Source organism: Asterias rubens, chromosome 11 (assembly GCF_902459465.1).
Source record: "Asterias rubens chromosome 11, eAstRub1.3, whole genome shotgun sequence".
Lineage (NCBI taxonomy): Eukaryota > Metazoa > Echinodermata > Asteroidea > Forcipulatida > Asteriidae > Asterias > Asterias rubens.
In genome coordinates this window covers 9,457,097-9,482,425 of record NC_047072.1, presented here as the reverse complement: position 1 = coordinate 9,482,425, position 25,329 = coordinate 9,457,097, and the positions used below count along the sequence as shown (strand labels likewise).

Sequence of the window (25,329 nt, the reverse complement as noted above, 5' to 3'; positions counted from 1 at the left end):
TTACTTGTTTATAATGCACTTGTTCACCATTTTAATGTAATTTTGATATGTGTACACTTCTGAACTTTTCGTAATTATGGAGGTAAAAATCAGGCCCCTACCTAAAGGTTTTTTGAAAAACTAAAAACACTTCTGCCGTTGAGAGCGGGTGTCAAAGGACAATGCCGCTGACGTCATTTGTTGGAGTTTGCTTTGTTATACATCCACGCTGCAACAAAGCTGCTTTATCTACTTATGACGTTTTGAGAGTGATTACGTAACGGGGCTTTTCGCAAATCTCGCTGAAAAGCTCTGGACAAGGGCATACAAAATGATTGTTTTTTTACACAATTGAAACCTATTTATAATCATATGACTCGATTTCCTTATTCATCGAAAACATCTTAAGTGGAATTCAGCAAAGTTCACGACTTGATTTTCGTTCAAGCAGGTCTTTAATTGTCAATGTCGACATGAAAAATAAATATCAAGTGAATTGTGAAAATCAAGCAACTCGGGAGGACGAGCAAAGAAATGCCAAGCACAAAGCCAGGACTCTTCGGGAAAACCACGCATGGAAGAAAAGCAGTACCGGTAGTTAGTTTTAAAACAAACAACAGCATCCACAAAATGGTGATCTTGAGCATTCTACACTCTTTCTTCCTCCAGAACTGTCCTTTTTCGAAGCTTTTCTGGAAAGAATCATGCAATTTCACCAACCACCAATTTCAAAATTAAACCCCCCACAATTGAAAACCAGTATTGTAATTTGCTAAGTATATACTCTGCTCAAACTTACGTTAGACTTTAAAGCGCGATAAATAAATTATGTCATCCACAAGACAAGGGACAAGGTCCAAAGATAATACTACAATTGGACTGATCTGACGAAGATTTCAACTGCAACTTGGAATAATATTTCAAGAGAAGTCTTTCACCTTTACCTTCTGTAAACCCTGTTAGTTATTTGTAAATTTGTCAACTTTTAATTTGTTTTCTGTTCCGAAAGTGTCCAATGGCTTTAAAGAAAGCTTGGGTGATACCGGAATAGGCCTACTACTTATCATTTTTGTATTTATTCTGTTCAGAAAGAAACCTCACATGCTTTCATTTTTTTGTTGCTAATATATTGTTTATCATAAAATCAAGATCTGTTGTAGTTTTGTATTACTTGTATTTGCCATATGAATGTGTAATAGTTTGCGAACATTAAATTTTTTGAAAACATAAATTTGTAACCATGGTGTTTTTTTCTCCTCTGGCATATTCCTCTTAAACAAAAAAGAAAAAAAGGGACCGACCGATCCTTCCGACTTTTGAGCGAAAAAGGCATTTTTTTTAAGGCCAAAATGGAAAAGAATTCCAGAATCAGGGAGATTTCGCAATCGTTTGGCAGCTCTGCAACTTCTACATAGCTATTAAAACATTTCACATATATGCAATGGACATCTCTGGCTATTGTCAAAGACCAGTATTCTCACTCAGTTGGTGACATATCCAATCATATGCGTAAAAAAAACAAAGCTGTACAAAAAAATTGCTAAATTAGTTATCGAGGTCTGAAAGGAAAAACACCCTCATACATGTAAAAGGCTTCAGGTCTAAAGTATTTTATTCAAGTGAGAAATTACCTCTTTCTCAAAAACGGTGTTTCTCACAATAGTGTACAAAAATCCATTCAAGATGAATGTTTTCCCACTTAAATAAAGGTTGCCCCCGCTCCAATATTAACATCAGTTTACTTACCTATCCTGTCCACCTTATAGAGAATAAAAACTGTACATAAAATGTGACCTCAAAAATAGTGAACATAGTGCGGGGAAGTGCGTTCTGCGTCGTGCAAAGGGTCAATCATTCCCTGGTGAAAATTCCAGTTGAAACCAGTTCAACAGTCAACTTGTTTCAAAAACTAAATTACTTGTCTAGTTGGTATGACCTTGCTCTATGTTAACTGCAAAGGTCGTTGGTTCGAATCCCACCTGAGTTATAAATGCCTGGTTTTTTTTTTCACAGATCTCAGAGAAAGTATACAGTGCTAACATACATCTGTGAATATGGGTAAAACCAAAATGAATATTTGTTGAACTAGTTTCAACTATTTTCGACTGGAAATTAGCTGGTGTCCAACCAGTACATGTTAGGTTCGACGGGTAGTAGTTGCCAACTGCCAATTATTGTGCCGTCAACACGAACCAGTTCAATCCAGTTACCAATTCCCAGTTCAACTGTACCAGTTGGGATCAGTTAACACCAGTTGAAACTGGTTCTAACTGGAATTTTCACCCTGAGATTCAAACTTACGTCTTAATGAAGTACTCCAAGTTAGACGTGTAGAAGTCCCATGCCAGTTCTCTCCCGGCGGGTTTGCTAGCGACGGTAGTTAGAACACTCCTACCATCTGATTCACTGATGACACTGGTGTTCAGAATCTCATTCAAATACCTAGATTAGCGGAGATACTCATAAATCAGGTAATGGTAATGAAAACAATGGAGACTCAAAATACCCCACGTCTGTCACATAGTGCAAAGAATATGTTAACTAAACTGACATCTAAGAACCATCTACAAATAGGTGAAATAACTTATTAAAAGAGAAGGATTTTGTTTGTTTCTGAATGCGAGGTAGGAAGTTTCTTTTCTCAGTTTGGTGAGTAGTGGTCGTTTGCCCAAAAACTTGGCAACATGTGAAATTATTCTGTGTGATGAAATTGCCTCCGACCTGCTTTATAAACAACCGGGATCAAGACCTCCCTAAAAATCAATCCCGGTTTTAGAATCACCAAGATGAGTCATATGGAACAGCGCACGGCATGATACCAATGTCCCAACCCATCGCACAACCATCACGGATGCACAATCTATTAAGCAGTAGGCCTACAAGTCATCACCTCCTGAGTTTAGCAGCACTACTGGTCAGTGCATGGTTGAATTAAAGGATTTGGGTACCTTTTCAAAATGTCCATAGATTTACATTAAACTTACAGGGTTTGAAGATAATGATAGTAGAAAGTTTCCCTTCAAATATTACTTACTGAGGTGCTGTAGTTTTTGAGAAATGAGTAAAACAATGTCATGAAAATACCTTTGTAAATAATTAAAATAATTTTCGTCTCATGAGACGAAATTTATTTTCATTATATTGTTTTACTCATTACCCCAAAAATACAGCACCTCAGCACGTAATATTTTCAGGGAAGCTTTCTACTATCATTATCTTCAAACTGTGTAAATTTAGTGAAAATTTGTGGACATTGTGTTTTTTGTCCTGCAAAAGTTACATAGACCCTGTAAGTCCATGGTATGGGAAAGCAACAAGCCTTTTTGAGATATATGGCGGACACAATGCTACAACACTATAAGGTTTGTGAAAATTTGTGTGTGTACACCCAAACCAAACAGTACACGCCTATCACGTCCACAATACCTCAAAAAGGCTTATTACATAGAGATAACAGGTGTGAGGTGCCAGACGAAAAGGATGCATATTTTTAGCATCTTTCTTTAAGGGAGCATTCCCATAAAAGTGATGGCTATGTGCAACACAACTTAGACATCACCATGATGATGATGATGACTGACAGAAGAAAGAAACGGAAAAACAATAAATCACAAACTCATACTAGGCTTATAGTGCATACAAAAACTGGTTGAGGTGTGAGTTGCCAGACTTCTATTCAGCCTCTTTCTTTAACAGGACAGTCAGATAATGAGGCAAATTACTGATGGAAGAAAACTTTGTGCACATACATGCTAAGGGTTGCTTGATCCCTGCTACAGGCAAGAGCCGATCGGATGTCCGACTTGAGCGTGGAATCCGTGTCAGGATCTTTGAATACTTCAAAGGCGTAATCCCATTGTGCCTGGTTGCCTTCAGCGATACCTGTGCAGAGTACAGTAGGCTGCAGATCTGGGTATAAACTGCGGCAGAAAAATAAAGGTGAAATGTTTTATTTGCTTGATTGGTTACCTTCAGATATACATGTACCTGACTGACTGGCTGGCTGGTTACAGGGAGATGAAATTGACATCAGAAACAGAATGAATGAACTGGTTACTTAAAGGCAGTGGACACTATTGGTAAATACTCAAAATAATTATTAGCATAAAACCTTTCTTGGTGATGAGTAATGGGGAGAGGTTGATGGTATAAAACATTGTGAGAAACGGCTCCCTCTGAAGTGCCATAGTTTTTGAGAAAGAAGTAATTTTCCACGAATTTGATTTCGAGACCTCAGATTTAGAACTTGAGGTCTCGAAATCAACCATCCAAATGCACACAACTTCGTGTGACAAGAATGTCTTTTTTCTTTCATTATTATCTCGCAAGTTTGATGACCGATTGAGCGCAAATTTTCACAGGTTTGATATTTTATGCATATGTTGAGATACAGCAACTGTGAAGACTAGTCTTTGACAATTACCAATAGTGTCCAGTGTCTTTAAAGGCTTTGGACATGTTTGGTAATGGGCCATATTTTTGACCGTGTGAGGGCGCTCTCAATCACTTCCGGGGGTATATTCATTCATACCCAAAACAGTTTTTAAAGATTGGAACACATTACCACCACAGACATCTAATCCATCACAGACAATAAGACTTTTAAAGGAGCCGTTATAATCCACCTCTAAAGCAAATTGAAACTACGGCGCAACAAAAGTGACAGAACGCCTATTAATTTGTGCAGGGCGAATCGCGTGTACCCCCGGAAGTGATAAAAATACTATTTATAGCGCCCTCGCGCTGTCAAAAATAAGGGGCATTGTCAAAGACCAGTCTTCTCCCTTGGTGTAATCCCAAGACATGCATAACATAACAAAAATGCAAAATGATTTGCTCAATTGGTCATCGAAGTTGCAAGAGAATAATTAAAGAAAAAACACCCTTGTTGCACAAACTTGTGTGCTATCAGATTATTTGAGTGAGAAATTAACCTCTTTCTCAAAAACTGATTACTTCAGCCAATGTGTAATACTATCAATAGCTCTCCGTTGCTCGTTACCAAGTAAGTTCTTATGCTAATAGTTATTTTGAGTAATCACCAATAGTACTTAGTGCAACAGAATATAAAAAAATCCAGATGTAAAGAGTTTGACAGACTATGCATGAAATATGTAATATAATTTGTTTTAAAATGTTTTAAAGGGAAGGTGTACATTTGGTAGTAACAACAATAAAAAACTTTGGATAGTATAAGGCATTTTGAGAGTCATTTCACTTCGAAGTAATGTGGTCATGGAAAAAGATTTCAGTTTTTATCCCACAAATTTTGAACCTGAGAAGCGTTACTTACTAATAAGTTGTTATTGCCATTCATTTTAAGAGTGATAAGGAAATGTATACCTCCTCAGGAGTTTTACATTCAAATGTAAAACTTCAACTCCTCTCCATTATTCAAATATGAGGCCGTGTCCGAAACGACGACTTCGGCTACAGCTACGTCTAGATCAGCGCGTCTACCAGTGTTGAAGAATAGCAGACGCGCGCGATCTAGCCGTAGCTGTAGCCGAAGTCGCCGTTTCGGACACGGCCTTATTGTCAAACACTTTTCTACCTGCATAGCCTCTCTCAATGCATTTAATAATGTATCAATAACTGAAATAAAATTTGTTAATATAAAAAAAAAAACCACTTGTTCATCAAAAAGAAAGAAAAAAAAAGAAAGATTAAAACCTTATAGTAACTTACTAAAATGAAGAGTCCGCCATCCATTGTTGATATTGATTGCGAGCTGTCGTGGTGCAGTTCTCGATGCGATATTGGCATGCCATTCTGACAATACGAGTACGACTCAACCTTATCGCAAAACCAAAAAGACATTGTACTTTAATAAACGAGCATTCACTATAATAATAATAACAATAATAATGATAATCTGTTTTTATATCGCGCTTTCACACCCAAAGGGCTTCTCAAAGCACTCCAATATTATTGGTACCCCTGGTCTTTGGGCCATTTAATTCATTCCTTAAACCATCTCAGCTCCCTGGGGAATATACAGCCTGTGCAAAAAATATGCACTACTCAGCTAAATTAATCACAAGAGCCATCTCTGCGCTCACAGGTACACATTTACATTGTAACCCTGGTTGGAGATACGCAACTATAGTTAAAGACACTGGACACTATTGGTAATTGTCAAAGACCAGTCTTCTTACTTTGTGTATCTCAACATATGCATAAAATAACAAACCTGTGAAAATTTCAGCTCAACTGGTCGTTGGAGCTGCTAGATAATTATGAAAGAAAAAACACCCTTGTCACACGAAATTGTGTGCTTTCAAATGCTTGATTTCGTGACCTCAAATTCTAAATCTGAGGTCTCGAATTCAAATTCGTGGAAAACTACTTCTTTCTTGAAAACTACATCGCTTCAGAGGGAGCCGTTTCTCACAATGTTCATACTATCATCGTCTCCCCATTACTTGTTACCAAGTGAGGTTTTATGCTAATAGTTTTTTTGAGTAACTACCAATAGTGTCCACTGCCTTTAAATATCTTAAATTTCTCAAATTTTTCTCAGGAGTTTCCAAGGAATTTTCCCAGGGATTTCCCAGGAGTATTCTAGACCAAGTAGAGGTGACTTCCACTGCATCATAGTTACCCACCTCCTAAGGTTGCCACCTCCGTCTCCCCAGCCGATGTACTTGTACATTGGTTCAACCTGCCCTTTTATATAGGCCTGAAAGGAAATTGTCCAAAACATGTTAACATTAATTAAAAGATACAAACAAACACAACTTTGTTTCCTCAGTCGAGCAATAAATTTACATTAACCGGTACGCCATTATTTTAGAACAAAATCTTGCTGACACTGACTGTCGCATCCAAGCTTTTGTGATGATAATGCCAGGTGAATTGAGTGAGTGGTGTTAGAAGCTTTGCACGGTGTGAATGAAAAGAGTAAACCATAAATAATAGTAACCTTGTGGGTACAACCATGTTTTAATTCTCTTTTGAGGGAGTGTTGGCTCTTTTGAGGGAGTGTTGGCTCTTAAAGGCAGTGGACACTATTGGTAATTCATCAAAATAATTATTAGCATAAAACTTACTTGATTACGAGTAATGGGGAGCTGTGGATAGTATAGCATTGTGAGAAACGGCTCCCTCTGAAGTAACTTAGTTTTCGAGAAAGAAGTATTTTTCCATAAATTTGATTTTGAGACCTCAGAATTAGATTTTGAGGTCTCGAAATCAAGCATCTGATATCACACAACTTTGTGTGACAAGGGTGTGTTTTCTTTCATTATTATCTCACAACTTCGACGACCAATTTAACTAAAAATTTCACAGGTTTGTTATTTTCTGCACATGTTGAGATACACCAAGAGAGAAGACTGGTCTTTGACAACTACCAAATTAAGTGTCTTTAATTAAGTCGGCTTTAATTAAGTCGTTTCGAACAGTATACTCTGCTCGTCTTCCAGGAGAATTTTTTTCAGATTGCTCTAATATCAATTTTATACTGAGGAAAATGGATGTTCTGAGGCTGGTGGTAAAATCTAATTTTAATTACTTTGATTTTATTCAGCATCCAAACAGCGCAAATGTAACAATCTAATGTCAGTCTCTAGACGCTTGTGTTTTGTGTCATACATAAAGTACAGAAACCCTTTAAAATAGAATAAGAATTACTCGCTGTATCATAAAAACAAAACAAAAGTGTCCTCATTTGGTAAAAAAAATTCAGTCAAATGGCTTCCATTTCTTACCTCAAACGTAGCATTAGCTTCAGTTAGGGCCAGTTGATCATAGTCATATCCTACATTGGTGTCCACCATGTACCAAGGAACGTAGTCTCTTTCTTCTTTAAGGTAAGAAGTCATTTCCAGAGCGATGACTTCATCCAGATCATCGGAACTGGCCAGGAAAAATGCATCATTGATAAGAGCCGCACGACTGGCTGGCGAAATTACCTGCCAAAGGGGATATTAATAATGTTACTATATTTCTGGTAATAAAACCAAGGATGGATGCCTCATAAGTGAACTTTTAATCACTGTAGCTTGCAAGCCTGATCAGGACAGCTGTAAACAAGAGTGCTTTCTATGCGAACCAGAAACCAGAGGGGTTTGTGTGGTACTGAATATTCCCGTTATATTTTGTGTGGTAACATTAGGTACCACGGGAAATATCAACTGACCACAGCCAGCCTGTTGACATTACCGCACTATGGTATTTTGTGTGGTAACATCAGGTACCACGGGAAATACCAACTTACCACAGCTAGCTTTTTGACATTACCGCACTAGTTCCTGTGGTACTTAATACTCCTATGGTATTTTTTACTGATGAGAAAAAGGACAGTGGTCAAAAGTACGCTGAGAAAAAATGAGCACAAAGACATTCTCATTCATACCTGATGGTCATTCCTGAGTTGTGTAGCGAGAAGTTTCCAGTTTGCATCATCATAGTTCACGCGGTACACACCTTGCTGATCAATATTCATCAGGAGCCAGTCGGTGTCTCCACCAATATCGCTTCTCTCTATCATTGTCACTATAGCAACAAACCATAACAAAACCATGCAAAAGAAGCGCTACACACTTTCCATCCCTTACTGTTGCTACGTTGACATTCAATCAATCAATCAATTAATCAATCAGAAATAAATTACAAGCACCAAAATCAATAAGTTTGCGAAAAAATAGTCAGTATTAAAAAAGTTCAAAATTGTCAGTGGCTTGGTCAGAAGAAAGAATTGAAAGACAAAATTGAACTTTTAAATAAACAACTATTTATACATATAAATATCAAAGGGAGATGGCCTAAGCTTTCGATACAAACCGGACCTTCGCCAGTATACAAAAGTACAAACGAAAACATCAAAACATTTATAGCAAAAAAGAGGAGCAAAGGATTAAGGAAAAAGTATCCGGAAAAAGCGGGAAACTTATAGCCAATCAAAGTTACCAATTTATAACAGCTGGGTGGCTAAGGACCAATAAGAGTAAAGTGGTGAGGACAAAGGATGGTCAGTATGAAAGTATCCAAATGTCTTACCATCTTCCATGGGCACCATCCATTTATAGTCCGGCTGGTTAAAAGACGGGTTGGCTGATGTAATGTATGTTAGAGGCACGTACCACTCGTATCTGTTGGTGATAATTACACACAACGATTTGATAGCTTTGTCGCTTTAATTGGAGCTCAGGTTTAAAGGCAATGGATACTGTTGGCCATTATTCAAAATAATTGTTAGCTTAAAAAACTTATAATAGGTAATGAGCAATGGAGAGCTGTTGATAGTATAAAACAGTGGAAGAAACGGCTCCCTCTGAAATAACATATTTTTTTAGGAAGAAGCATTTTCAATAAATTATTTCAATTGAATTTGAGACCTCAGTTTAGGTCTCGAATTCAAGGCGATTAAAAAAATTATTTCAATTGAATTTGATACCTCAGTTTAGGTCTCGAATTCAAGGCGAATGAAAGCACACAACTTGTGCAAAAAGAGTGTTTTTTTCTTTAGTTATTCGCTCGCAACTGAACCAATTGAGCTCAAATTTTCACAGATTTGTTATTTTATGCATACGCTGGGATACACCAAATGAGAAGACTGGTCTTTGACAACAACCAAAGGTGTCCAGTGCCTTTAAATGCGGTATTTATCTTATTACAATAAAATACAGTGAGTATTTAACCTGGGTTGGCAAGTAGGTTGCAACAGCTTTTCAGGTTGCAACACTTCCCCCCCAAATCCAATTAAACTCACCCGAAATCTTCATATTTTGAGGACGGGGTATCTAATGCAGGATCTGCAAGGAATCTCTTCTGGGAGGCCAAGATGGTGATCTTCTCCTCACCGGTGTAGCGTCTTGTCACCGTGACGACAGGGAAACCCGACTGACGCACCCATGGTTTCATAATGGTTTCCATGGTAATGCCATCCCCGAAATCAATGCCATCCTCATCGGCTGCCTGTAGGAAGGGAGAGCAGCATACCAGGATTTTAAAGGGAAGGTTTACCTTTGGTTATCACTCTTAAAACTTATGGCAATAAAAACTATTGGTTAGAAGCCTACAGCAGGTTTCGAAAGCATTTAAAGAAACACTTCACCTCAAAGTAGTAGGGCTATTTAAAAATTTATCAATTTTTATGCCCCAAAATTTGAATCTGAGATGTAGTACGCTTCTTATAGATTGTACAAATTTAAAAAAACAAAAATATATAACAAATATTATAAAACAGAATTGTTGTTTTGTTTTAGAAGTAGAGATTGTTTTTGACTTGCTCACGCACCCCAAAATTTCTATTTGTCAATTTTGAAGAACAAAAAAAAGGTAATGCCTCAAATGAACCAGGTACTTTAGATCAAAGGTCTCCATCATCAGTTGTTTTAAATGGCTTTTCCGGGCTTAAAAGAACTTTTAGTTTAATCAAGAACAAAATTGTTGATCTTGGCCAAATGGTTTTTTTCTTCTTCCTTCTTGTTTGTTAACATAACATCTAATATACATATAATAAATTAAAAAAAACACCCACCAAAAATTTAGAGAAAGGCAAAAAGTGAAGTTAAATAATTATTGACTATTCTAAGTGGCCAGTTACAAATACAACTCCAGGCAAGCAATTTGGTGATTAGAATCTTACCGCTTGTAAGTGGAACCATAGATCACTGTTCTCTGCTGTGTCGTATTGTCTCGCTACCAAATAATTCTAAAAGGTTGTAAACAAACCAATCTAAAAGTAAATAGTGTGAAGTTGTGATTTTTTAGATGCTAAGTGGTAGCAATCTTGTCACAATTAATCCGACGTTCCATAAATTATTCGCTTATATTTTATGCTTAACAGTTTTAAGAAATTTAGCCATCAGGTTAGTAAGTTTTCAGCCATCTAGTGTCTCCCATTGGTTAAACCTAGACACTGTTAATGATATTTTTTGATATTTTTTTATTCCAAACCTAAAAGGTGTTTTACAAAACTCAGCTATTGGCACCTGTGCATATACATATTATACAAATATTGCTAACATTTGAGTGCATGATTGCAAATCTTTTTTCTTACTTTTTAAATTTTTTGTTATTTAAGTCACCTGAGGCTATTGTCAAGGGGGCCGTTGCCACCTACTCCTGGGGCTGAAACAGGTTTACCCTCTTTACAGTCCATACGGATATGCAGAATATTAAATCAACAGGTAAAATCTGGACTACTCCATTTTACGAAACAAAGCCGAGTACAAATCCAGATTTCACTGAGTGATTTTATCATGCGATAATGCACGCACGAAGTGCATTCAACATCTCAAAGGTTATTACTATTGTTTCTTTACCTTAATTCCTTTTAAAAATGTGCTTTCACCGAGGAAGTTGTTCATCATGCGGGTAACAGATGCACCCTGGGTATAAAGAGTTAATGCAAAGGGTTATTGGGAAGGTGTAGAATTGAATCAGCAGAAATTGGAAATCTGCTAAGCAGAAATTGGAAATCTGCTAAGCAGAAATTGAAAATCTGCTAAGCAGAAATTTGAAATCTGCGCTAAGCAGATTTGAAATCTGCTAAGCAGAAATTGGAAATCTGCTAAGCAGAAATAGTAAATCTGCTAAGCAGAAACTGGAAATCTGCTAAGCAGAAATAGGAAATCTTCTAAATTGGTGATCACTCTTAAAATTACTGGCAATAAAAAGCAGGACAGTCCATTTCAGTGCTGAGAAGTCTCCCAAAAATCCGAAAACTGACTCCCATGATGACAGTTCTCTAAAGAAAAAAAAATCTACCTGGCAAGTATGGTGTTACCGCAAACCAATGTTGATACCTCACATGCAATGCCTCAAATCCCATGTAATAAAAAAATACTTGGTTAGAAGTATAGCAGTTTTCCATAGTATTGAAGAATTTTTTAAGAATCATTTCTACACTTCCAAGCCTATGTAACGTGGTACATGTAATGCAAATGGGTTGTATGTTATGTACAATTATTTTGTGAAAACGGTGTGTAGTGTACTTTTGAGAGCATACTAAATATAACTGTTGTTATTATGGCTGCTTCCCACCTTACGGCAGAAGTAACCATGCATTTCATGCATACAAACTGGAATCAGTTCAGAACTGCCTGAAAACCTACATATTTGAGAGCAATTTCCAAAAGACTGCTCTTTCATCACACACTACAGACTGTTGTTTATAAACTGATTTGTTAAGCACTTTGAGAGCTCCTTCGGTCCTGAAATGCGCTAAATAAGAACATTTTGTTATTTTAACACACACTGCGCGCTGCTTGCTTGGTTTTTTCGAGTTAAGTGACTCCGCTCGATGATTGTGTGTATAATTACCTTTTGGTACGTGATGGTGTCAAACATGCCGTCAATCTCCTCTGGTGTGTTTGCCGGAGAAACGATAGGTCTGGATCCCACCTCGTCATCAACCCCCATTGCACTCTTCAGATCATACACAACAAACTTGTCCCACTTCATAATTAAAAAATTTAACAAAATTGATTAGATTTCACTGTCTAGCGAATCATCACCCTGTATATGAAATCACTTTCTGTGTTGTGGCCCATACAAAAGTTAAACAGGCAGTGCACCAACGGTCAATTATTGCCACCATGCAAAATTATGAATCCGACTTAAACTCACTGCTTAAATAAACCTTAATACCCAGTCTCCTCCCCCCAGAAGTTTTTTAAAAGTAGAATAGAATAAGAATACAAAACCAGTCTGATGTTTTCACCACAAATTAAGAAATACAAAGAATTAAAGAGACAAGAATGGAAAAAAAATGCGAGACTAAAATTAGCATAAAAACATTTGAAAAAAAAAAACCTGAAACACATGACCTGGAAATTAAAAACGATTTTTTAAAACAAATTTGTTTAAACCTAAGGAAACCCAACTTGAAAAGAAAACATTCTCAAATTGCGTTTTGGGAAAGCTCCATTAATGACACTGGACACCTTTGGTAATTGTCATAGACCAGTCTTCTCACTTGGTGTATCTCAACACATGCATAAAATAACAAACCTGTGAAAATTTGAGCTTAATCGTTGGTCGAAGTTGCGAGATATTAATGAAAGAAAAAAGCACCCTTGTCGCACCATGGTCACACGAGGTTGTGTGCTTTCAGATGCTTGATTTCGAGACCTCAAATTCTAAATCTGAGGTCTTGAAATCAAATTTGTGGAAAATTACTTTTTTCTCAAAAACTACATTACTTCAGAGGGAGCCGTTTCTCACAATGTTTTATACTATCAACCTCTCCCCATTACTCAATACCAAGAAAGGTGTTATGCTAATAATTATTTTGAGTAATTACAATAGTGTCCACTGCCTTTAAAGAACTTTTGGTTACAACAACTCACATCCTGTAGAGTGAGTTATATTACTTGGATCATTAAACTTTAAACTTAACAGATAAGCAGTAAATCTGCCTGGGGCGGTCAGTGGCCCTACTGGCTTATACATGATCCAATTCAAAGAATAGGGATTACATGGAAAGGGGAATACATGTTGATAACAGGTGTGAGTTGGTAATGATGAAAGGATGTATTAATTTTGAGCTTTCCTGTAATATGTTTGTCTTACCATTGCCCAGTCCTGTTCAACTTCAGCCGTGCCGACGTATTCCATGTAGCTTGTAATTCCCTCATTCAACCAGAGTTGGTCCCACCACTTCATCGTAACAAGATTACCAAACCACTGCAAGGGCGTAATTGTTCATGATCAATTTACAAAAAAGAACAAAAATTACGTGATCCTAAAGTGATCCTCAACTAAACTGCTGGTGTCAAATAACACAAATGCTGAAGAGCAGGGAGAAAGACCTACAGTTTCTGACATTATTTCTCAGATATACTTTGTTGATTTTTATGCTTTAAAGTTACTTTAATAATATGTTTCAGCCTTATTCTTAACAATGTTTTAAGTCTCTGTAAAAAATTCATCTGTTTGAAGCTGCTCATTTTTAATTTGCTTGCTTGAAATTCATCTTTCACTTATTGTTTTTCTGTACAGGTCCTCAAACAATCATCAAGAGCCTGAGGCAGACTGAGTCCAAACAAAAAGCCATGGTTTCCGAAAGAGGATGTCCTACTCCTTCGACACTCACCTGATGTGCTAGCTCGTGAGCAATAATAGTACACACTCGCTGTTGCCGACTGGCAGTTGATACGCCTTCTTCATACAAGAGGGTGCTTTCCCGGTACGTGACGAGACCCCAGTTTTCCATGGCACCAGCAGAAAAAGCCGGCAGAGCAACCATGTCTAGGAAAATAAAATAAAATAAAACAGTTATCTTTGGGTACTTTTTTTACAACACAAAACAGAAGCGTCCACAGATTTACACAGTTGAAAGATAAGAATTGTAGAATGGTAGAGTCTGCTGTTTCAAAAGGAATTACATGGAGATAACAGGTGTGAGCTAAAGATGAAATGGATGTATTATTCAGGACTCTTACTTTATTGGAGCTTTTCCATAATTCTCTCTTAAAATAAGACAGAAACCTACCCAGTTTAGCCAATGGATACTTAATGTCCAACCCGTACAGGTTGTCAAAGTAATCCAAGATGGCCGCTCCCTTCTCCAATGCATAGTCAGTCTGGTTGATGAAATCTTCTTGAGCCCATACACCAAACTGTAGTTATATAATAATAACAATAATAATAATTATTATAATTTTGAAGGCTAAGGTGCAAAGGACGCAGCTACATGTACAACATGTTTGAGCCACAGGCATGACAGGCATGACAGGCACAAAGGCCACTTTTGGCAGCCACTCACATCGACCCATGCACATGTATGACCGCGGAGCACAACCTGAGATCAAAAGTGTTTAATTTTTCTGGCGGGAGGAAAAACTGTAGGACCCAGAGATGAAGTTGCGAAACCAAAAAGTTCTGGCATGGTCTTTCACTCACCTTAACACCATTTGCTGTGGTTGTAAACTTGGCCTTGAAATCACTGATGACATAGCACACGAGGTACGTCGGCATCTTGACGGTTTCTTCAAACGTAGCTCTGATCCATCCATCACTGAGTACTTCATCGTCTCCGACCTGGGGAGTGTTGGCGAGGGCGTGGTACATGGGCTCATTCTCCAGGGTGATGGTGAATGTTGCTTTCATGTCCGGTTCGTCAAAACAAGGGAAGGCAAAACGAGCGTAGATCGGGTCAAAGAAGGTGTTTGCCAAGTGTCTGCAATTAAAACCCATCATTTTGTCACAATAATTCATATACTCGGCACATTACTCCCTCATAAAAATGGGTCCTGGATTAGCTCCTGTGAGTCAAGGGAAGCCTAGTTATCTAGTCTAGGTTTTTCCACTAAGACTTTTACACTTTTGTGTGTTGTGTATGTTACAGTTCACATTGATGAGTGGTCCGTGAAGCTAAGGATATTCAGGCATCCAATGAGAGCAAGGCTTACTTAAGTTTGTTTTGGCTTGAGTAACAAGGCTGACCAATAAGGATTGGTCTTGCAAATGAGTGGTTTCTGTCTATTTGATAAATATATTTACGATTCTCTAAAAACAGAACGGCTGCATAATAGAGAAATCCTAACCAGAAGCTTCTCTACTAAAGTACAAGAGAAAAAAACCTGACAATCTTAGTAGTTCAGCGTCATCTTTCATATAAATACAAATATGCATCTATTTGACATGTTTTCCTAGATCTTGATCAGCCCAAACCAATAAAATGTTGAAATAAATTGTGTAAAAATCTCACCTTTCCTCCCCCAGTTTTGTAGTGTATGAACTTCGGTAGAAGCCAGACAAGCGTTCATCTAGCGGACCGACAAACTCCAAATACAGATTGTACTTCTCCCCAGGAGTCAAGTAAGAATTAAGCTCAACCACCAGAAATTCATTCTCCTTGTAGAGCCAGGGTTCCTTGGATATTGTGGGGGCCTTACCGCCGTCAGCGTGCACTAACGTCGTCACACCCTCGGTGATGTTGAGGTATTTACTGTGGACCAAGATGACGTCCGTCTTCATGTCGCAATGGATGAGAATTTTGATGGAGCCACTGAAGACAAAGTTTGTTAGGTCGGTTCTGACCATCAGGTCGTAGTGTTCGGGCATCAAGGTGTGTGGGAGACGAATGTCCATCCAGGCCTTCGTCTCAGTCCTGCAAAAATATAAAAAATAAATACAAAATGAGAAGCTTGCCTCTCTTGAAGTTACCTTTGAAGCGCCGTCAACGCCGCCTCAAGCTGCATCCTCAAAACGGACAAGAGCAGGATTTGAACCAAAGACTTCAGGATTAACGCATTGGCCCTCGACAAACAAAGCTATCTAGCCCTTTGTTGGTGGTATCACCCTAACTACTGTACCCCACTCCTGGAACCTTTAGCAGCTTCTTAAAGATAAGTAGTAAAGGGGAAATACTGAAATGTGTGATACTTACACAGCAGCCTGGAGCCATTGATCAACATCTTCATAGTTCTGTTCAATCCATCGGATGTTACCCTTGACCACCGCAACGGCTTCAGTAAAAGCTCTCGCCCCGGTCCCTTGATCGGGGTTGTCTGCCATGAACCTCTCCAACTGTCAAAGCAAGAGACAGATATTTGTGGCTAACCATTGAATTTAACTACTTCAAAGATTTTAATTCATAAAATTCATTTAATTCTTTTGAGTCATTTTCTCGTTTTCGATACAGGCGACTTGTTTCTTACTAACTTTGTCAGATGGTCCATGTGGATTGGTACTTTTGACTTGTATTATTCTGGCCAAGCATAATTTTATTCAGTTAATTGCTCATTTTGTGCCTTAAGCATCTGTGAAATTGGTCCCATGTATAACATTACCTAAGTGCATATGATATTTCCCAATGGCTTACTGTTATTTTTTTAATGACATGGAGAAAGATTGTTCTCAATAAACCCTTTAAATCTTTGATACCCTACCCAAAAATGGCAAATTTTGTGTTGACTTTTGAAAAAGTTTGTTTGAACTGATTTAAAATCTACAATACACACATAAAAACATTCTTACCGATTCCAGCTCAAATGGTGTATTAAAATAAGATGTGATTCCGCTGATGATACTATCAAGAAGGAAAACGGTATCACCATACCTGCAGAGAAGAATGACAGAAAGAAAGTGATGACGTGATTTTAAAGGGAGGCTATACTTTTGGTAATTACTCCGAAAATCGACGAGCACAAAAAGTTACTTGGTAAGACAACTGGAGAGCTGTTGATATTAAAAATTATTATTAGAAACGACCCCTTTGAAGTATTGAAGTTTCATTTAAGAGAAAGATGTAATTTTCACCAACAGTTTAAATCTGAGAATTGAGCCCAAATTTTCACAGGTTTGTTATTTTATGCATATGTAGGAACACAGCAAGCGAGAATACTGGTCTTTGGCAGCTCCCTCCGTTAAAAATCTTAATCATAGTTGACTTCCAATGTGGAAACACAAAAAAAAACTTCGTTGGCATGCGTTATAAACTTGTGGATGGTCAATGATCAAGCGGCGATTCGAGACTCGTGAATAATGGCAGACCAGCCTATGAACACCTGGAAGGAACCTGACAGGGGAATGTTTGACCTCTCATCCATTCATACGTGTACACACATTGCATTGGATACGTAAAAATATTATGCACATGCAACAGCAGACGATAAAGAGTACAGTTAACTGCTGTCGTTGTAGCTGACAAATTGCGTCCTTTTCGGACCAGACCGACATAACGCAGACATTGGAAGCTAACTTCACTGCAAGATTATCCACTAAAATTTTATTTATTTATTTTAGTTAACATCCATACAGAGCTAGCGCCAATAACAGGATAGATAAACATATTTAACTTTATAAACAGAGGAACATGTTAGACCAGTGCCCGTCTTTATCCTTTATCCTTGCGGACAACGAGAGGGGACGAGTCCATCGGCAAACCTACCCTGTTCTGAAGAATTCCCAATTGCCCCTGAAGAAGTCCCATGCTAGAGGGAGCCCTACCGGGTTACCAGCCACGGCTGTAATAACATCCGCTGCATCCTGAGCCCGGATGATGCTGGTGTCAAGGATGTAACTCAGATACCTGAAAGAGAAACAACAAGAAACCTTGTGTCATGATTCATGGAATTTGCTGCTTCAGAGTATGCACACTTGCTAAAGCATAGACAAATCTTAATATTAGATAGTGGGAACAGGGATCAATTTCATTCAGCTACTTCAAAAACTTCCATCACCTTTTTCATAAGTCAATATTCCGAATGAAGTATGTAGGTATGCTTTCCGACACTAAAACTTGCCAGCAGGATCACCTAGAGAGAAGCTTGATTGGTCATCAGGTGTTATAGCTGGCATTTTGCCAGCATGTCACTAGTGTTACAGAGCTGGCAACATAGCCAGGGAGACACTTCGTTATCAGAAAATTTACACCCTTTTTTCAGAGACATTTCTGCTGATGGGGGAGAGTTTACCAAGATGACTAAACCACCATGTCTACTGTCTGGTGGTAAATCTCTGGTTTTATTTCTTGTTATATTTTTACTCTTACGTGTTGAGTATCCATGGTTTTTTACTGCATGCCATGGCCGTAAGCAACCTGGCCTTGACTGATGCCGGGGTATTGGCACCTGTGTAGACATCAAAAGCAAAGTTCCATTCGTCCTGTCCACCTGCTGCGATAGCTGAGCAGTATGCGGTAGCTTGCATATCTGGATGCACACTGGAGAAGAAGAGGAAGAAGAGGAAGAATTTGTTTTAATGAGACTGCTGAAAAAAAAAGAGGAGAAAAAAAATCATATCTTCCTGAGAAGCAAGTACCAATTAAACGAGGGTTAAAACCAGGACTCAAACTGAAATTAGGCCCTGAGCTCAAGTCTGGTGCTCTTATCCTCTTGGCCAAGAGTACACGCAATTAGCTTTTTACGGGTGAGTTCGACATGCAACCATCTGAACCCTTTCGACAGGTTGAAAGCCTGCGCTGCACCTACATATCACTGGTTATAGACGACCTCAACGCCATCAACCTACAACATGATCAGGCTGTTCGTGCTGCCTAGGATTGCCCTAAATGGTACAAACAATTCCTAGCATTGCACAAACCCACGTTCACAACTTCTTGAGTCGACTTTGGCTTGAGTAGCTTCAACTATATAAATGCAAGTGTATGTGTTAATGACATGATACTTACACAATTTCATCTTGATTTGTCATCCACTGGGAGTAATAATTGACAGATGTCTCGATGCAATCCTCGTTACCATAGCGACAAGCCATACTGACTGCACCTCCACGACTCATCCTGAGAAGTAAGCAAGACAGCATAAGCATTAGGTTTTTTTTAGCTCAGAGAATTTCAAAATGTGAATTTCCCATATGTACTTTTTCCTAACAAAAAAACAATGTCCACAGATGTACATTAAACTTACACAGTTTGAAGATTATGATAGTAGAAAGCTTCCCTTGAAATTTTACTTACTGAGGTGCTGTAGTTTTTGAGAAATGAATAAAAGTAATAATTTCCGTCTCAGTTTTAGCATGTAAAAACGTATTAACCAGTATGCTATGGTTTTGGTAGAATATCATAACTGGTTAAGGGGATTTTACATGCTAAAATAATTTTGGTCTCATAACTATTTTGTGACTTGTGTTACTCATTTCTCAAAACACACAACCTTAGTTGGTAATATTTGAAGGGAAGCTTTCCACTATCATTATCTTCAAACCCTGTAAGTTTAATGTAAATCTGTGGACATTTTGAAATAGTACCCAGATCCTTTAAACAAAGACTCTGAAGTCTACTCATTGGTTTTACTGTAATCCTTACCAGCTGTTATCAGTAAAATAGAAGTGTTTTATAAATATTCACCCTGGAACCCAATTCCCCAAGACCAGTGATATTGACCCACTAGCCTACTCCGGGGCCCAATTTCATAAAGCTGCTTAAGCATATAATTTGCTTAAGCAAAAAAATCCTTGCTTAGTAAATCAACTCCACTCAATTGTTATGCTAAGTAAACAATAGCTAAATACCAGTCCCAAGCAATGTATATGGCATTGAATTTTGGCTATCAGTAACGTGTGTAAAATAAGCATGCTGTTTTCGTGCTTAAGAATTTGTTTTGCTTAAGCAGCTCTATGAAATTGATCCCTGGTGTCAGAGAAAAAGTATGATTCGATTTCTCAAGATAAATTTGGCCGATTTTCATGACACAAAAATGTATCTATGTCATCATCTAACACTGTTTCCCAAAACTTCGCATTTTGAACAAGAACCTCAGAAATGTTGCCAATAATATTTGTGTCGGCAAACTCCCAGGTAGTGACACTCTAAACCACATCATATCCCAGGAACATTTGATCTGATGTGAAACATCTTTGTGAAAACTGCTCATTCCCAAACGATTACGAACCCAAGGTTCATCATAGGCAAACTAGGGTTTGCTTGTAATGGGTGATTCATGTACAATTTTATTTCATAGGACCATTTGGTTTTTCCGCTGTTTGATAATTTTTAGGAAAACATGAGGGAGTATACGGCTGTGCCTCATAGAGCAGTTGGTAGAGCATCAGGGGTCATGGGTTCAAATCCAAATGAGGACCATTTTTATTGTTATCTCATCCAACGCCTGATAGAAAAATATAGACAACCTTTGAGACTTTACCGGGTACTAACCTTGTGAGATGGTCCCCAGTGTTTTCCCATCCAACAAACTCGTACATAGGAGTAACCTGGCCCCTCATATATTTCTGAAATGAATTACAGAATTGAAATAATGTTATGTTCCGGGAAACTCTAGAGGGAAAATAACCAACACTAGCCGACCCAGTTCTGTCATGAAATAAAAAAATATATATTTCCAGGCATACTTATGTGACTTTGAGAATAACTTCCCAACCACAAATTAAAAAAACACTGCTTTCTACTATATCCAAAAGTGCCCAGACCAAAGGAAACGTACCAACCTTCCAGCACAGGTTAAAACAAAAACAATTATGTTTGATCCCGATGCAAAATGAAAATCATCGCCTGGGGAAGATAATTTAACATAAGATTCTCTTAAAGTTTTTAAAATGAAAAGTTTGTAGATTGTTGCTTTTTGTCTGACCTGGAAGTTGCCAAATGCCCCTTTTCGTTGCAAGTTTTTCTCAGTGTTACTCAGGGCACCGTCTACAGCATACCAGGGCACAAAGTCTCTCTCTTCCTTCAGGTAGGTGGTCATGTCAAAGGCTTTACTTTGACTGATCTCAGAGGCTTCAGCCAAACTGAAGGCATCGCTGATCAGAGACGCTCGACTAGCTGTGGATATTGCCTTAAAAACAGTAGGGAAAAAAAACATTACAGGAAAGCTCCATCAAAATGAATGAAACATCCTTTTTCATACAACAGATCACAGCCTGTTATCTCCATGTAACTCCCTATAATGGGGGGCCAGAATTAAACATCCTTTTTCATACAGCAACTCACACCTGTTATTTACATGTAATTCCTTATAAAGGAAAGAGGACAGAATAACACATCCTTTTTCCTGCAGCAACTCACACCTTATATCTTTGTTAAATTCCTTTTCCAAACAATGGGCTTATTAGATTATGCACAAACCAGAGAGGCTGCTGATTGCCCCAGGCAACCTAATTTAACATAATAAAACATCCTTTTTCATACAGCAACTCATACCTGTTATGTCCATGTAAATCCCTATCCAGACAGTGGGCTCACTTTCATGCTGACTGCCCAGGCAAATTAATTGAAAAATGACAACTGGAATAAAGGGATGGCGGAGCTGACTTGTTTTGGAAACTCACCTTGTGATTTGATTCGAGCTGAGCTTTAATCAACTCCCAATTCTGATCATCGTAGTTGACTCTGTAGATTCCTTTCTGATCGATGTTCAGCAGCAACCAATCAGTGTTGCTCCCGGGTGTCTCTATGGAAACTGTTGGAAAGAAGTTTTTACACAGATTCGTGGATAACTTTAAAGCACACACAACTAAAACATGTTTATTATAAAAGAAGCCTTAAAGACAGACACTGGACACCATTGGTAATTGTCAAAGACCAGTCTTCTCACTTTGTGTATAATGTAACAAACCTGTGAAAGTTTGAGCTCAATTGGTCGTCAAAGTTGCGAGATAATACTGAATGAAAAAAACACCCTAGTACTACCAAGAGGTTGTGTGCTTTCAGATGCTTGATTTTGAGACCTCAAAATCTAGTTCTGAGGTCTCAAAATCAAATTCGTTGAAAATTACTTCTTTCTCAAAAACTTTGTTACTTCAGAGGGAGCCGGTTCTCACATTGTTTTATACTATCAACCTCTCCCCATTACCTGTACCAAGTAAGGTTTTAAGCTAATAATTATTTTGAGTAATTACCAATAGTGTCCACTGCCTTTAAGATCAGCCCATGCCTTTAAGATCAGCCAGTTTTGATTTTAAATACCATTTTTCCCTTCTAAATCTGAGAGTAAGTAACAAATGCTTTGACCACTTTTTATTTGCCCATTACCAGCATTAACAGAGTTCCAATCTTGACACAGATGTCTTTAAGCAAGACACCTAACCTTTATAGCTCCATAGAATAGGACATAAAGTGTTGGTCCTGAGTTTTGTGTAATGCACCTAAAAAACATAGTCACACTTATCGCTAAGAGAAGGGGTTTGCTCTGGTGTCTGGCATTGACTGTCAGGTGCACTGCTGAACCTTGTAAGCCCTAGGGTGTTTACATGGATAGTGCTCATAATGCGTAAACACCAAAACTTGTCCTAAAAGTGTTTATTTTTGTTCCAGCAGCTTATTGGGGGAGTGTGCTTTATAAGATTTCATTACCATTATCACCAAACAGATCAGAAGGTCAAAGGAGCTTTGGATTGTCCTACATTAAATATCCTTATTTCAAACTTACCAAATTCATCTTCTGGTCTGATCCATTTTGAGTCTGGCGACTCAAATTCAGGACTATTGCTGGTTGTGTAAGTCAAGGGCACATACCACACATAGCTACATATAAAAACACAAAACAACTTACTATACAAAAGTGAATGTCTACGAAAGCATATATGTAGAATTATACAACATACCTCTAGCTGGTTCAAGCACAGTTGTGCGAAGTTTAAAAGTAAAGACCTTGCTTGAATTTTGTACCACCATGATCTAGACACGCCTTAAAGGCAATGGACACTATTGGTAAATACTCAAAATAATTATCAGCATAAAAACTCAATTGGTAGCGAGTAATGGGGAGAGGTTGATAACATAACACACTGTGAGAAATGGCTGCCTCGGAAGTGATGTAGTTTTCGAGAAAGAAGTAATTTTCCACAAATTTGATTTCGAGACCTCAGATTTAGAATTTTGAGGTCTCGAAATCAAGCATCTGAAAGCACACAACTTCGTGTGACAAGGGTGTATTTTTCTTTCATAGTTGTCTCGCAACTCCGACTACCAGTTGAGGTCAAATTTTCCCAGGTTTGTTATTTTATGCAGATATGTTTAGATACACCAAGTGAGAAGACTGGTCTTTGACGATTACCAATAGTGTCCAGTGTCTTTAAGACACTGATATCAAATATGAGGTAATAAACAGCAAGGGGGGCCGACTGGGTAATTTTTAATTTAAGTTTGGTTGAACACATTGATTTGGAGGTTTATCCGGAGGTTATTATCCTTACCCTAAGTCATCATAGTCAGTTTTGGTGTCAGCGGTGGGATCAGACAGGAAGCGTTTCTGCTCCACTCTGGCCGTAATCTGACCATTGCCAGTGTAGTCTCGCTCCACTTTGATGACGGGAAAACCCATCTGATGCATCCAGGTTTTCATAACTGTCGCTATGTCCATCCCATCTCCAAGATTGATATTGTCTTCCTTCATTGCCTGTGAAGAAACAAAAAGAGACATCATCATCAATACCACTCGATAACAGGCCCATATTTAAATACCTTGAAATTCCCAGATCATGGCTCATCCCTTACAGCAAGCCTGGCATACATTGTCTAGGAAAAACTTCTACAGGCTATCTAACACAAATTCTCAACCTGCCTTGTTGGCTGCTAAAAAATTGTTTTAAACATGCGTAAATTTATTTGTGGTCACTGAAATGATTGTGATCGCTTCCACTAATACACCAGGAAGATACGATTTTGACTGCATCTTATTTACAGAGAGTACCGGACAATGATGACACTGGCAAAAAAATGGACTGAGGCCCTATCTGAAGTTGCGGCTATCCAGCCATGACTACGACTGTTGCTAAGGGTGTTGTTGAGGACGTCCTATACTTCATTGCATGATGGTGCAGTGATCCAGTCGTAGCCGTAGCCCTAGCCGCCAATTCAGACATGTCTGAAACATACCGTGTCTATATGCAACCAGAGATCACTATTGACTGCATTACCGTACTGCTTGGCATCCAGATAGTACTGCATTAAGAAATACAAAATAGTATGTGGTTAATACAATAGGCTTTTAATACCCTTACACCGATGTGTATGAGTAGGTATACACATTCAAACCGGGGCCCTACAACAAAAGAGGACATTAGGGTCCCTGGTTTGGGAAAAGTCCACAGTTTGAAAACGTGTACAAATTCAACGGGAGCTATTGCAAAAAAGTTTGAGTATAAACAAAAGAGGGACAATAGGAGGTCCTCGGTTGCAGGCGTATGTAAGCTTGGGTTGGTTTGACTCAAGGGGTACATGTGAATGTAGGTCTGAACTCCACCCCAAAACATTCCCACACTCTACCCTCCTTTACAGAGGAGAACCCCCGTCCCCGAAAATCCTGTCAAGAATTCCTAAGATTCTCAGAACACAAATAAGGACATAATGAGAGAGGTGTGGGGTTCATACTTCCTGCCAAGGCAAAAGCGACACAAATTTTGATGTCACAGGGCTGTTTTCACAGCGAATGTTTCGCAGGAGCTCAGCACAAGTCAACTGTGCGAATTATTCATTGCGATTTTGTGATGTAAAAATTCTACTAATAGTTCCTCTCTCTGGTCTTTTATAGTTAAAATGACGGAGACAAAACACTCGTTTAACACTGTTTTTATCTGTTATGTTCAAAGCTGCACTAGTATCCATCACAAGAGGGCATAATATCTGAACACTCCCAGCAAAATCAATCATTCTTTCCACACATTTATATTTGTTAATCAAGAAAATAATATCATTGTGCCCTACCTTCAGACCCTTCACAAATGTTTCATCTCCCAAGAAGGTACTCATCATGCGGAGAACAGACGAACCCTGTCAGGAGAACAAAAACAATCAAAACAACAAAGTCAGGTACCTCCCTTGATCATGATTGCTGTTTCAAAGTGTGGTAATATTAAGTTATTATTGTTTTAAAGGTAGTGGACACTAATGGTACATGTAGTTACTCAGAATAATTAGCATAAAACCTTACTTGGTAACGAGTAATGGAGAGTTGATAGTATGAAATATTGTGA

General features: G+C 38.3%; 1 protein-coding gene across 1 annotated transcript in view; it reads right to left on the bottom strand.

Annotated features, from left to right (window-relative positions):
• Positions 1-25,329, bottom strand: part of LOC117296681 — a 48,045-nt gene that overhangs the window by 4,659 nt on the left and 18,057 nt on the right. Inside the window, exons 9-36 of the mRNA XM_033779711.1 lie at positions 25,061-25,126; positions 24,233-24,298; positions 23,551-23,753; positions 22,785-22,879; positions 21,685-21,815; positions 20,988-21,191; positions 20,555-20,628; positions 19,070-19,180; positions 18,431-18,601; positions 17,828-17,968; positions 16,915-16,996; positions 16,325-16,464; positions 15,644-16,045; positions 14,836-15,112; positions 14,426-14,552; positions 14,027-14,181; positions 13,504-13,617; positions 12,253-12,387; positions 11,253-11,318; positions 10,574-10,639; positions 9,695-9,900; positions 8,983-9,074; positions 8,339-8,478; positions 7,692-7,895; positions 6,588-6,661; positions 5,668-5,775; positions 3,729-3,899; positions 2,281-2,421 (exon numbers count right to left, since the gene is read on the bottom strand). Coding sequence (XP_033635602.1) covers positions 2,281-2,421; positions 3,729-3,899; positions 5,668-5,775; positions 6,588-6,661; positions 7,692-7,895; positions 8,339-8,478; positions 8,983-9,074; positions 9,695-9,900; positions 10,574-10,639; positions 11,253-11,318; positions 12,253-12,387; positions 13,504-13,617; positions 14,027-14,181; positions 14,426-14,552; positions 14,836-15,112; positions 15,644-16,045; positions 16,325-16,464; positions 16,915-16,996; positions 17,828-17,968; positions 18,431-18,601; positions 19,070-19,180; positions 20,555-20,628; positions 20,988-21,191; positions 21,685-21,815; positions 22,785-22,879; positions 23,551-23,753; positions 24,233-24,298; positions 25,061-25,126 — 3,962 coding nt within the window. The remainder of the gene's footprint in view (positions 1-2,280; positions 2,422-3,728; positions 3,900-5,667; positions 5,776-6,587; positions 6,662-7,691; positions 7,896-8,338; positions 8,479-8,982; positions 9,075-9,694; positions 9,901-10,573; positions 10,640-11,252; positions 11,319-12,252; positions 12,388-13,503; positions 13,618-14,026; positions 14,182-14,425; positions 14,553-14,835; positions 15,113-15,643; positions 16,046-16,324; positions 16,465-16,914; positions 16,997-17,827; positions 17,969-18,430; positions 18,602-19,069; positions 19,181-20,554; positions 20,629-20,987; positions 21,192-21,684; positions 21,816-22,784; positions 22,880-23,550; positions 23,754-24,232; positions 24,299-25,060; positions 25,127-25,329) is intronic.